The 13,740-nt window shown below is 35.4% G+C and overlaps 1 protein-coding gene across 1 annotated transcript; it reads right to left on the reverse strand.

Moving 5' to 3' along the window:
* Window positions 1-2,249: 2,249 nt before the first annotated feature.
* NLGN1 (neuroligin 1) lies at window positions 2,250-11,778 on the reverse strand (the record flags this gene model as incomplete). Its single annotated transcript, XM_010083667.1, has 3 exons — window positions 2,250-4,841; window positions 6,136-6,925; window positions 11,566-11,778. Coding segments are annotated over 3 exons (1,826 nt in total), but the record flags the coding sequence as incomplete, so codon positions are not given.
* Window positions 11,779-13,740: the final 1,962 nt, after the last annotated feature.

Consider the following 13,740-nt stretch of genomic DNA (forward strand, 5'->3'; position numbering starts at 1 on the left):
AAAAAAAAAAAAAAAAAAGCAGAACTGCTGCAACAGATATTCTGACAAGAGCTTTGAATGAAAAATAACAAAACCTCTGCAGGGAATTTCCCATTAATCTAATCTATTTGGGAGCACATTTTCACAATCATAATTAAATTATCTAATGTTCGTTTACGTTAAGAAGCAGTCATCTGTAACAGTTCCTTGCTAGAAAAAAGAGGGGGAGGAGGGACGAATGCCAATATTTTAAACTAACACCACAGGAAAAAAAAACAACTTACATACATCAAAGGAATGCCATGATGTTTGATAGCTGTTTCATCTCTTAGTGAAGCTGGCAACAGAAATTCCAGCATTTTCTGTGCAGTGGTGCCTTTAAAGCTGTAACATGTTCTTTTGTTAGACCTCTACTCATCCTGATTTCAGGGTGTTTCAATAACCAAAATATATCCAATAACTAAAGTCTTGTGACGTAGGAATCCATGTTTAGTACAGACAATGAAAACAACAACTACATTTTCCTATGGAACATTAAATTCAGGTAGCTCATCCACGCCCTGCAAGGCTTCAGTGGGTGGAGAACACCACGTGTAACCGAGATACCATTGAGCAAAATGCATTTTCATCTGCTTTATTTCTCCTAGAAATGTCAGAACAGCACATTATATTGCCTGAAATTTTAATAGATAAACAAGACAATGATTCCATTGTTATTTTTTCTCAAAATTATAGAATACATTTTCTTAAAAAGGTCTGCAAACTTATTTACAAAAGTGTTAAAGCAATAAATGTAGGCTTTTTATATTTTTATTGAACTTCCAAAGACTGACTGATATCCTACTTTTATTGGAAATCTGGTCCAAGGATGATACAAGAAATTAAATATCACACTCAGTTTTGCTTTCTTATAGGCTACCATGGAAAACAAATCAAAAATTAAATATTTTTTAAAAAAACAAACTTAGATTTCATGAAGCATAATGAAGAAATTCCACAACCATTTCCCATATTTTTATTTTGTTTCAGCTTTAAAAGAGCTCTTTGTCTTTCTTAATGTTGTGTTAGAACGTGGGACACCATCTTTTGGAAAGCCAGCTGCTGTAATGGAATTATAAAGTAGCCACAAAAATATCATTCACAGTATCTGCATCACAGGAATGGACTTTTTTTTTTTTTTTTCCAAATAGGAGTGATAAAATTCGTGTTGTTGCCTTCATCTTTTACCTTTTCAATACTGTTGGCTGACAGAAATAAAGTGTAGTGTCATGCTTGGTTTACCTAAATCATTTATTTTGTAACTAATAAAAGTAAACAATTACCAGATACTGTATATAGAGAGATATATAGATATATGGCCACAAATAAACTATAGTAAAAAGTTATTTTGGTTTTGATAAAGTTAAGAAAAGCACAGAAAATCATATTTCATTAATATCTTGTTTTATGGCCATCAATATTTTTGTATTTTTCTGTTTTGTTTCATCAACATAGCAAAATACAATCTTCCTATTAAACAATAATTATCAGATGGCAGACAATTCTTTTTATTGTTTTACATTGGCAGGTCACAGTCTAAAAGCACAACCACATCAGGCAGAAATTGCACGCAGACCACCCTGGATTTTGAAGACTACTTTTTATGCTTCTACCAAAACAGCTTAATTTAAAACTGGGGACTGTAACACGCACTAATTAATACATGGATTTCTTTTCTTTCTTTTTTCTTTTTTTTTTTTTTTTTTTAATAGCTAAATAAAATGACTGAAATTGCAGTACTTTATTTTGCTTTCAGCTTCAGTTTTAACATTTACGTTTGATGTTAGTGAATACACTTTGAACTTCCTGGCAGTTATTTGTGAAAGTTCAATCACACAAATAAAATGCAGGTGATTTTTTTTTTTCCCCCATCACGGAATACTACAGAGTTATTTCAATTAGGCCTGTTCCTTGGCTTTTTTTCAGTGTTGACATTTGCATTTTTAACTTATTCCTGAAAACTAGGGGAGACTTGCAAGTAATACTATGACATCATACAGTCACAATGTCAGTATTTCTGTAAGAAATGGCAGTAGACGGGATTGGTCCATGAATATGCAGTTGTTTTAGTTGTAGAAGGCATGTTCATGTCTTCAAAAACCAGACTGGTCTTAAGATATTACTCTTTATTTGAGACAGTTACCATTACTTCATTAAAAAATGACAAAACAGCAATAAACATTTTAGCTCTTTAATGAGCAAAGATCAGGTCTCTTAGCATTGGAATAATATTCGTTATCCAGATTATCTTTATTTCACTCAGTGACCAGTAATACGGCCAAGAAGTACAAAGTAATTTTCCATCAAGTAGTATACAATTTTTCTGTGTAATAAGCTTTCATTCTTGAAAAAGAGTAACTGAAAAGAAATGTTTCTGTTACTGCAGTTAGTTTGTCAGAGAAAGTTCTTCGCATTATCTTACAAACTATCAAAATTGCTAGTAATTTGAAAAAATGTAAAAAAAAATCACATAACTTTAGTCTAATAGAAATATAGTACAGGTAAGAGAGAAAGTATTTATCAGGGATGTGCTCTTAAGTCCATCTCAATTCTTTCTTTTGTATAAATGTACATCTGATTACATATACAAACATTTTGAAAGGACCATGGTATATAATTACTGGAAAGCATCAGGGGAATGAAAAATTTCATGTGGTTTTAGAACATTCCTTTCAAATCACACAAACATATAGAGTATTCAGATTTTAAAATTTCCAGTTGTTGGCTCTCTCCCCATTCTTATATACCCTCTTTTTCTACACTGTCACCATCTTGTCTAGAGAATTCATTTCAATGGCAAAGCTAATGTATAGTAAGAAGGGAATTAACGTTATATTAAAGTATTGTAAGTAAACTTTGTAACATGCAACATGAGTTTAAACAATCAACTGAAAGGTGTAATCAGAGCAGTAATATTGGGGCATTGCAGTGAAATTTTTGGACACACTTTACCTTACCAATTTGAACTAAATAAATAGTAACTAAATCACAGCAAATTATAAATCCTTCATCAAAGGACATTCCTTTAAAGTTGTAGTTAAAGTTAGAAATTATTTAGATGGAAAGGAAAAAGAACATTAATAATACAGATTTTTTGACGGGGATTCGTATCAGCGAGGGTTCACCACTGTATACCTAGAATGCCATAAACACCTTTAAGAACTGTCACAATTCCTTCTATTTCTGAAGCTACCATGAAATATTTTACTGTAATTACTTTTGGCCCTTTAAAAAAACTTCTTTAGGTTGTGCCAATTGATGGAGAAAGGTTCTCTTAAAAACTCCAATGGAATGAGAAGAATTTTAATTACGGCTTAATCAGCAGCACAGCCACCAAGCATATAAATTATCATGCACATCGTGCTAAAAATATCCAGTTTCCTTTACTCCCACAACTTTTATACTGACAGCACTTATGTGATAATGTTGTACCTGCCAGGCTGTAAAACTTTGACTGGCAGATTTCAGCATGAGCCCCTTTCTAAGGCCTTAACAGCATTGGTGCTTTGTGTACTTATTCAAATATGTAAATATGGTCTACACAATAAAACAGGTCCAAATAAAAATTGGTGAAAATTATCTGACATTCCATTAGTGTGTCCCTTGTGCATATTTATAGGTTTTTAAAATTTTCAGTCATTGTTCTTTCCTGTTTGTGTTGCACATGCCTAATTCCATTATGTAACTTAAATCTTCAAAAAATTAATACTTGAATGTGAATGAAAAAGTATCATTCAGAACAACTGCTTCAAGCAATTGCAAACAGTTGGGTTTTTTTGTTTTTTTCTTTTTTTTTGTTTTGTTTGTTTGGTTCTTAAGTTCATTTGATATATGTACAATTCATTTTTTTCAAAACCCCAAAAGTTCTTGATATGTATATTCACATAATATTCCTCCATATTTAAATAGTAAGAGTCTTGTAGGTTGAAAGCCAAGTAATCTTCAGTAATATCACCTACTGTAATCCATCAAAAAATAAAGTTTGTTTCGTCTTGTCTGGCTATACCCTGGTTGTTGAGTGTGAATGGGGGTGGGGATGAGGATGGGGCAGAGTATTGTTCTGTCCTCCGGTAAATGTATTGAATGTGTGTAGGGGTTGAATCCCTGGTATAGTGTTGGGGATCATCGTGATGGTGTTGGGTGTCATTAAGGGAATATCATCAGGAGACCTTCTCATAGCTAGTGTGTAGTCTGGGGGGCAGGCGGTCCTAAGAACCACCTCATGTGGATGGATGGACTCACATTCATGATCCAAGTCAGTGTGCTTCATTTGGAGGGACATTATCTCCTCTTCTTGTGCATGGGTAAGATCATTGGTAGTAGTACGTTGTGGGCTACATCTCCTATGAACATCATGTCTCCGCTTGTCTTTTTTGTAGTACAATGCTGCAAAGGCCAAAATGTTCAGGAACAGCAAAGATGCACCAACTGCAATAGTAACACTCAATTCTGTTGAGTAGTCCCTTTGATCCACAGAAAACGGGCTTGGCTGTTGTTTGGGATCATCTTGTTTGGCTGTAGGAAAGGCTGAAGTAACAGAAACAGAATTTTTCCTTGTTGGTCTGAAAGTATTATCAGTTGATGGCACTTTAGTTGTGGTAGAGGTATACTGTGAAATGTCGTTAAGATTGTGCAGATGAGGTACCAGTTCCAACCAAAGGTTCACTTTATTGGCCCTATAATGTTCCTTAACTCGTGGTTTTAATCCAATATGAAGATACAGTTGGTCTTTCTGAGAATATCTGGTCCATGCTACTTCTTCAAAACGATTTGGTTTTGTATGGATGAATTTTGTATCTTGCGGCACTGGTTGATTTGGGTCACTAAAAAAAAAAGAAATCTCTAATGTTACAAAGTATTTCAAAAGGAATTATAAAATTAACATAATTAACATTTTATACTTAATGTTTAAGTCCGCCTTTGGACAGAGCAGAATGCTAATGGATGAACTTTGTATCTTGCGGCACTGGTTGATTTGGATCACTAAAAAAAAAAAAGAAATGTCTAATGTTACAAAGTATTTCAAAAGGAATTATAAAATTAACATAATTAACATTTTATACTTAATGTTTAAGTCCGCCTTTGGACAGAGCAGAATGCTATTTCCTAAAATTATAGGCCTTAACAATCTTGATTAGAAACAGCATTATGCAAACGAACCCTTCTTCTACACAGACTTCAGCAACTTCCCTAGTTCCCTAAAATTCTAGTATGTCGCATGCTGAAATCTTTTGCTGCTGAGGACAGATTGCCAGCAATGTGATGATGCAGACCAATGTCTGTGAGAGGACATTAAGCTTTGTTTTTCTTTTTTAGTAACATAAAGCTCATACATAAAGCTCAACATTTCAGTTCAGATGCAATACCTGTGGCCTTCCAGAGGTGAAAGACCATGGCAGGGCACAACTCAGCATACATAACACATGGTGGCTTAGAGTCCAATGGCTGGTGGTAGAAAAACGTTTTGAGCTACCAGTGAAAGGAGAACTAATGGAAATGACAAACCTTTTCAAGTTTAAAGACATATATTTTATGGTCAGAAGCATAAATTTAAAACAAAATACATTATTAAAATAAGCTATATTATATTTGATGCAATATTTATGTAATGTTCTGTCTCATGGGATGAAAATATTATCAGTGCTAAGGTAAAGCCAGTTACTAATGTAACTATTTTTAACTATACACATGTTAAATGCTGAGTTTTGGACTTTTCTGGGGGGTAAAGCCAGTTACTAATGTAACCATTTTTAACTATACACGTTAAATGCTGAGTTTTGGACTTTTCTGGGGATCTCTTAATTATTTTTTTTGTACAAAGTATTTTAAAAATTTCTTCACGCAGAATGTTCATAAAGATATTTTTTCACTCTTTGTACAAAGTATTTTTAAAATTTCTTCATGCAGAATGTTCATAAAGATATTTTTTCACTCTTGTTGCTAGATTGTGTAAGTGAGCTGAAAGACATTACAATAAACATAAATATCCAACCCAATTCTTCATCTCTTATTCAGCTTACAAGCACAGAGGCATTCTCAAGGGAGATAACCAAGGAAAAGCACTTTATCATTATATCCTGAGTTTGTATATAAGACTAGTCACTAGCGGGTACTCACCCAGTTTTTGCAAAGTTTGTCCAGTATGTCATCACCACTGCACTTAGCATGACATCATTTTTGGAGAAATTACAAGGAAATAATTCAGTAGGACCAATCATGGGGATTCCTAGTACATAAGGAACCTCATCTCCATGGGCTGCATCTGCCCATGCAGGTACCTGATCTGTCTGGCAATGATGGTAGAAGGCATAGAAATATGTAGGCGATCCAAAATTTGAGTGAAGATCTGCTGTCGCCACTGCTGGTGCAACCCACTGGTGATCAGTAAACAAAGCCAGCAGTGTTTTCCTTCTGGTCTCAGGATTGTGTCGATCTGCCCAGTCTGTGTACATAAATTTAATAGTTTCCCTCAATATGTCTTTGCCTTCAGGGTATCCATATAAGTTATCGACAAAATTAGAAACTGCAAAGTCAAAATCACTAGCTGATATGCCATCTTCACTATCCACAATATTTTCAACAAATTTTAACCCTTCCCCTTGGTTAACTCCCAACATGATGTCGTAATTGAGGAATTCTCCTTGTTCCATCAATATCTGAGGATCATCTGGTATCACATCGCCATCAATTACTGGTCCAAAGGCTATATGGTATCTTGCTGGTTGGATGTCCTGGTCAACAAGTTCTCTATAAGGCTTCTTCTGTAGACATTCTACCAATTCTACAGTGTCTGACATGTTGCAACCAACTTTTGTAGCCAACATCCTGGCGTATTTTGCAGGCTGAAAACTAACTGCCCAGCTGGAGAGAGCTGTTCCACTTTGAGCTATTGCTCTTTGAAAAAGTCCTGTGGGGAGAAATATTTAGAAACTACTGAAGTGACCTTGAAATGGCAACATACTTGAAAGACTCAAAAGAGTTATTTGAAACAATAGAAAACTTTAACAGAAGAGATACTTGAATCTTAATAATAGATAAATACACAAGATGGTAAGATCTGACTGTCACTGTATCTACAGGTAACGTATACAAAATAAATGCAATATGTACAGAAATTGAAGGAAATTATTCTACCTCAAAGTAGTCCAGCTGAGGAACAGATTTTCCGAAGAAACTCAAGGAGAAAAAGAAGTGGCATTACCTTATGTAGGATAATACCACTAGCTTGAATGAAGTTCCTAAAGTTAAAGCAATTTATAGGTTGGAGGAAAAGCCCACAAGTCTGAAATGGACTGAATTTCTGGATATTGTTAAAGCCATCAGCAGCATATGTGCATACAACTATGTGTTAAATAAACCTAAAAGACTGCTTTTTAATGTTTTGTTTGGAATTAAACTTGGTTTGAGAGATTCAGTGCTTTTGAATTGTATATCATAGCCAAAGTTTATATTCTGGAGTAATAGATGAGAAGGTACTGGGCAGCTATTAAATTTGTAACTGCCTAACAGCCAAGATCCTTTGTTCTAAAGAGCTTTTGTAATGAAGGTTTATAGTAATCACATAAAAAAGGGAAATTCTATATTTTACACTATTTAGCTTTGTAATTCAGAGATTTAAACATATGTTCAGGTATTCATTTAGGGGGGGAGAGAGAGAGAGAATGATCTTGCTCTGCATATAAACTTGTAGCAAATCCCAAAGACTTCAGTGCCATTAATTTGAATTTATGCTGATTTAACTAGCACTCTGGACCAGGAATTCTACTCATAGAAATAACATAATGTGTTTAAATTAATGTATCCCACTCCTTCTGTAAGCATGTTTGAGCATATCATGGATGAAAGCATCACCCATCATGGATGAAAGCATGGAAGTCAATGAATCAATCCATTTTGTTGGCTATTGACTTTAATGCAATCAAAACTCCACCCTTGTTTTCATACTTCTCGTTGCTGCCTCTGTGCTGGGCCTTCGCCTTTTCCCACTCCCTTTGGGGAGGGTAGGTTCCAGTACTGAAAGAGATTTTGAGTCTGAACCTTGCACAAAAACTATGGAGAAAAAAAATCGCTCTCCTATAATGCTCTTCTCTAATTTCAGAAACCTAGACTGTATTTAGATAAGTGTGGCCTTTCTATCTTTGTTGCATTTCCATGGAGGTACATCCAGTTCATTTCAGTAGCACATCTTTTGCACTAATTACTGGAAAATATTTTATACTGGATGCTACCTCCTATAGCTCACTGTAGGTAATACAAAATGGTCTATAGCATATGTAAGTTATGCTGATTTAAGATGTATGGGTCAAAATTTGGTTTTACTTATGCTGATAGGCATCTGGAGTAATTCCATGGACTTTGGTAGAGTTTCTTAGGCACTGGAAGTGACACCTAGCCTCACTCACTCAATTTTGCTAAGAATGTATCTCCGGACCAATTCTTGATGAATAGCTGGATACTCCCACTAAAGGAACTGGAGTTAAGGTGCACAGCTTACATCCGAATTTTATTCCTATAATGCAAAAGATGGCATTTACTTTGATAAGTAACATATTTCTATTAATAAAAAACTTCCATAGTCTCTAAATCAAGTCAGAGACATGCCTTCACAGCCTCCATTGCAGTACCAGACCCTGTACACTCAGGAGTTAGTTGAAATCAGTTGCTGGAAGGAAACAGTTTACAAGCTTTCGAGGAAATTTAAAATCATTCTAGACTGTATTAGGTCCAAATCTAAAACTCTTAAAATGACATAGGTGTAGGGATTGAAATATCTATACTCAACCCTCTCCTTAAATTTATGAGAAGTCATATCCAAGTTATTATTTCCTTGCAAGATATGAGTAAAAAATAAAAAAGAACTTGAGCTATAAAGCAGGTAAAAATATATTTGCATGTTTACAAGGTCAGATATTGAGCTAGTATAAATCAGCTCAAAGCCAGTGGAATTACTGCAGAGGATCCCAGCTTTGTAATAAATGTAACTAAATGACAAAACTGAATTTTCACAAAGATGTATTTCATGAGACTTCATAATGTTGTTTTTTTGCATATTGTGTAAATCTGTTTTTATTGCTTTATTAAATATCTCTGAACAAGGACAGAAAGTTTAAGCTACATCTTAAGAAAATGCTGATATAAACGCTATGGCTTGCTAAGTGCTACATAAACATTAAATGTTGGATTAAGTAAAAGTGGTCAAGTCCTCTGGCCATAAAGTTATCTTAGGAATGAAACTAAACATCCCTCTTTCTCCTGAAGAATGCATAAAGAAAAATTATTTCTCTCAAACCATTAGGTGAAAAATGAACAACAGTATGAAAAATTCTTTTCATTCTGTCACATAATTTCTGGCAGAAATTGGTACCACACAGGATGCAGAACTACATTTTTATCTGATAATGTGTATGATTATTATAGTTGAGGGGCTTCCGGCTGATGTAAAGCAGATTAAAATGTTCAATGGACCATATCGCTTTGTGACTCCTATTCAAAGTCTCACCAAAGTAAATAATAATAATTTGCATATATTCATCTACATTTTCAGAGCACTTTCTAAAGAGGGGTGCTCTTCTGCCCACTCGCAGATGAGCAGCTCTGAACAGCACCATCTTGAAATAGGCTGAATGCTTCCTCTCAGCTACCAAGGAACCCTTTCAAACAGAAATGAAGGAAAGAAAGAGAGCACCCGAATTTACAGCTTATGAAAGAGACTGGTTAATAATGTGAAACAAAAGGTTTTTTTAAAATGTTAAGGCATTTAAAAATGTTTGGTAATGTAAAAGAACTTTTCCTATTTGAAGCTGACCGAATTTAATTTCATTACCTCTTTTTAATGGCAGGTCTAACCATCCCCAAATGAAACATAGCATATACGTGGGGATGTGCCACATTGTTCTGCTCCAAGCAAAGTTCAGTAAAGCATGTTTTTGCTTTCCTTGTAAAACCTCAAAAAATTTACTTTTACAGTTGGAATTTAAGTGTACGTCCTTAAGCCCTCTCCAATCCTCTTCTGAATCCTTTGATCTGCTACATTCACAAATTACTGCATCAGTTTCCCCGAATTCTGTCCCTTCCAGATTCTAGACGTGTTAGAATATGACAGGGTAAAATTTGCTGATAAGAGCCAACACGTCTGCCCAGATATTGTAAATGTGACATTTTGCATTAGTCATGTTGCATCAAGAAGATCATGACTAATATCCAGTAAGAGTTAGGGGAGGATAAACCAGGTCTTCTCATTCAACCTTGTGCTAAATCCTCTATGATAAATGTTATTTTTGTGAGTTCTGACGAAATAAGATGTTGCAGTGTCACCCTCAAATTACAGTGTAATGAGGTAATGCTTACATCCTGTTCTTTTAGGCCAGCTTAGAAGTATGTCCCATTTAACTGCAGGTAGTTATGGAAAAAAAGATTAAATTAAAAACCAAATTGTGGAAATAGACAAAATTTAAACCACAGTCTATTTTCCACTAGACTTTTCCTGTAAAAGCTATATTTTTCTCTCATTTAAAATAGTGTAAAGGCCTGATCTAAAGAATCTGTCACTTCTGTTGACCTCAGTGGGCTCTACATCATGACTTTGAGTAAATTCAGCTCTTAGTGTCAGTGGGATTATTTTTTTATGACTGTCCAATTAGTCCCCCACGGAGATACAGCAATACAAATTAATGGAGGAGTGTACACACAGGGCACAGTGTGATGTCCCTGGTAAAGCTAAACAATACAGATAAAAATGTTTGAAAACAGCGAGACAAAAGGAATGTGATCAATAAGCAATAGCCATGCAAATGAGAGAAACTCTGTGGAACTGTGGTGCAAAAATCATAGGAGAAAAAAATTGGGTGCCTCAAACAGCATGTTTTTAATTTCCTGCTGTCTGCCTCAACGAGAGAGAAAAGGTGTTAGTTATGGAATAGGAAAAAACATATAGAAGAAGATCCATTTGCAACTTGGATGCTTTGACAATTTTGGATCATGCATGCAAAACATTCAACCATTCTTTTATTAGATGACAGCAAGTGAAGTTCATGCAGTTTCAGACAGAAGATTTCTGAACTAGGTACTTGTTTCCTTCACACGACATAGTTATAAGCATTTCAGCTGTTAGCCTGAAAAGAGAAACTGTGTAATTTTAGTTTTCTTTAAATTCTGCTCCTCATGAGAAACCAAACATGCCTTTCATGACTGCCTGAATATAGATGACCTCATCTACTGTGAGCATGACTGACTTTTTCGAAAAAAGGACACCCTTAGGTAGGAAAGAAAAGAGACAAAAATGATGCACTGAGAAAATGCTGTTCAGAAGTCTGCTATAAAGTGTTTCTACAAAGCTCCATAGAAAAAAGAAGAAAGTGACCCAAAATTTAAACATGCACAGAAGAGCTGAGGGAGAAGATGGTTTGTACAGCCTTTAAAAAGTTTGCCTAATATTGAGCTGAACTCAACAGTTCATAGGAACAAAGAGATTATACAGAGCATCACATAGTACTAATGGTGGTGGCATGCAGACACCAAAATTGTCAAAATTTGCAACCTGCATAATACCTTTGGTTGAATTGCTCCAACGGTTACCTTCAGAATAATGGGATAAAGTCAACAGATTGACGCATGAACCGCCTGCACCAGATCCAAAAACAGTTATTCTTAATGGGTCACCACCAAAGAACCCAATATTTTCACTAGTCCATCGCAAAGCTTGAATTAGATCAAGGAGGCCATAGTTTCCTTTTGCTGCTTGGTCTCCGGTGCTCAAAAATCCTGTGAAAGTAAAGGAAAAAATAAAGGGTTAGCAAGTGCTCTTCCAAGTAATCCTGTTGCAATCTTCCAAGTAAGATTTCAAAAGTATATGCCATTAAATATTATGCAACTACATAATTTTCCATATTCAATGGACAGCAATTTGCAATTTTGCACTCTTCCTGAAACAAATTATTTGGTATTCACACTTTTGACAATGATACATTAATGTAGGGAAGATGAAGATACATCCCAGGCAAAATACTCCTAAGTCTTAACAGGTCACAATGTATTATTCCCAAAGACTTAATGTTGATTGCACAAAGTTTAAGAGTAAAGGTTTAGCAAACAGACATGCTGCAGTAATTTTGTAAGTGATTTGGTCAACTGTGTATTGCAGTTCTGTACTGAGATGCAGCCATGAGCTTCGCACATGCCTGAGAGGCAACGGTTCCACTTCTCTGTAGACCATGTTTGGTCATGTCCCAGCAACACACAATCTTTTGTTCCCCGCCCAAAAATGCAGTTTATGTCACAGGACAAGCCATGTTGAACAATGTGAGCAGATCTCAACTCCCTGAGCTCCAGCCCATAGTCATTAACCTGAGTTAATTGAATCTACATTAAATGGATAACGACAATTTAAGCTGTTTCCATGACCCCTTAACATCAAAAAGATAAGAGCTCAGGGGTAATCTGGAGAGCACAAGAATTGTTCTCTCTTATTCATACTGGAAGAAAACCAGTGGAACATGTCACATGCAGGAACACTGTTTTACCCTACTCTCAGCAGCAGCCTCATATTTAGTATTGCTGTTACTCTTGTCATTAGAGCCTACAGACTCTAAAAGTGGACAATATAAACTTTGAAGAAAGTCTCTGTTGGTAAAAGACATTGCATTGCTTTTGGATCCTGTTTGTTGACATTTACAATTTTCTCAGCTTAATAAACAAATGTTTAAATAATACCAGCATTACGAAGTAGCCCAGCACCTCCATTTGCATGTCAAACTGATTTAATACTCATTAAATTGACAGTGTAACTGTTTTTCAGTATATGCTTTGTAGAGAAATGCAACCATTACAACAATTATTTCCACATTAATTAGATATTAGTGGGTCTTCTCGTCTCGTCAAAGTTCTACTGATTTAACTCTCCTGAGCGCAGACAGCCCACTCAAAAGAAGTGTACTGTAGTTTTTCAGACAAATGGTTCTCAAAGAAGTCCTACGGTTTCATTATAACAATAAAAGCAGCTTTCGATACATTCTAAGATGAAATACATATGTGTGCATGCATATATAAATTAAGAATTTAACAAGAATACAGATAGGTGCATGTGTGCATCTATATCCATTTGTTACTTTATTATTATTCTGATTTGAGTTCAAACGTCAAGCTTACATTTAGTATCCTGGTGTACGTGTAGACATTGATCCTTGCAGACCTTCTTTGCTCTAGCCTGCACTGAAAGCTCATCGGCCTCACTGCCCCCACGGTTGAGCTATGCTCTGTTTAGGGCGAGCAGCTTTGTTTGTGTAGGTCAATCCTGATTTTTGTTACCATGGAGAGGGAACAAGAAAGTGGCGTAAGGTGCCAGGCCAGCAATTCTCCCACTTCCAGACCTAATGTACCAAGTCTAATGGGCATTCTTCATTCACTGTAGCCGTACTAAATTGTTACTCTGATACTAGACTTTAAAATAATCACTATTCTGCAACTAAAACCCTCCATATCTACTACTTAACTGCATTAAAAAGCAAAATAGCATCACTACCATAGAAGAAAATACCACCTTGATATTCAGGGAAAGCCCAGACAGGAAGTAATAAAAATAATCAATTCATTCTCATTTTCCTATTACAGCTCAATACTGAGTTGAAATTAATACGATGTTATTTTACTTCTTCATCCTCTTTTGTTTTCTTCTGTGTAGCCAGAGTGCTGATGCGCATGCCTATGTGAAGGGATGGCCCCAGTATA

The sequence above is a fragment of the Pterocles gutturalis genome, unplaced genomic scaffold (genome assembly GCF_000699245.1).
Source record: "Pterocles gutturalis isolate BGI_N339 unplaced genomic scaffold, ASM69924v1 scaffold4390, whole genome shotgun sequence".
In the NCBI taxonomy this organism is placed as follows: Eukaryota; Metazoa; Chordata; class Aves; order Pterocliformes; family Pteroclidae; genus Pterocles; species Pterocles gutturalis.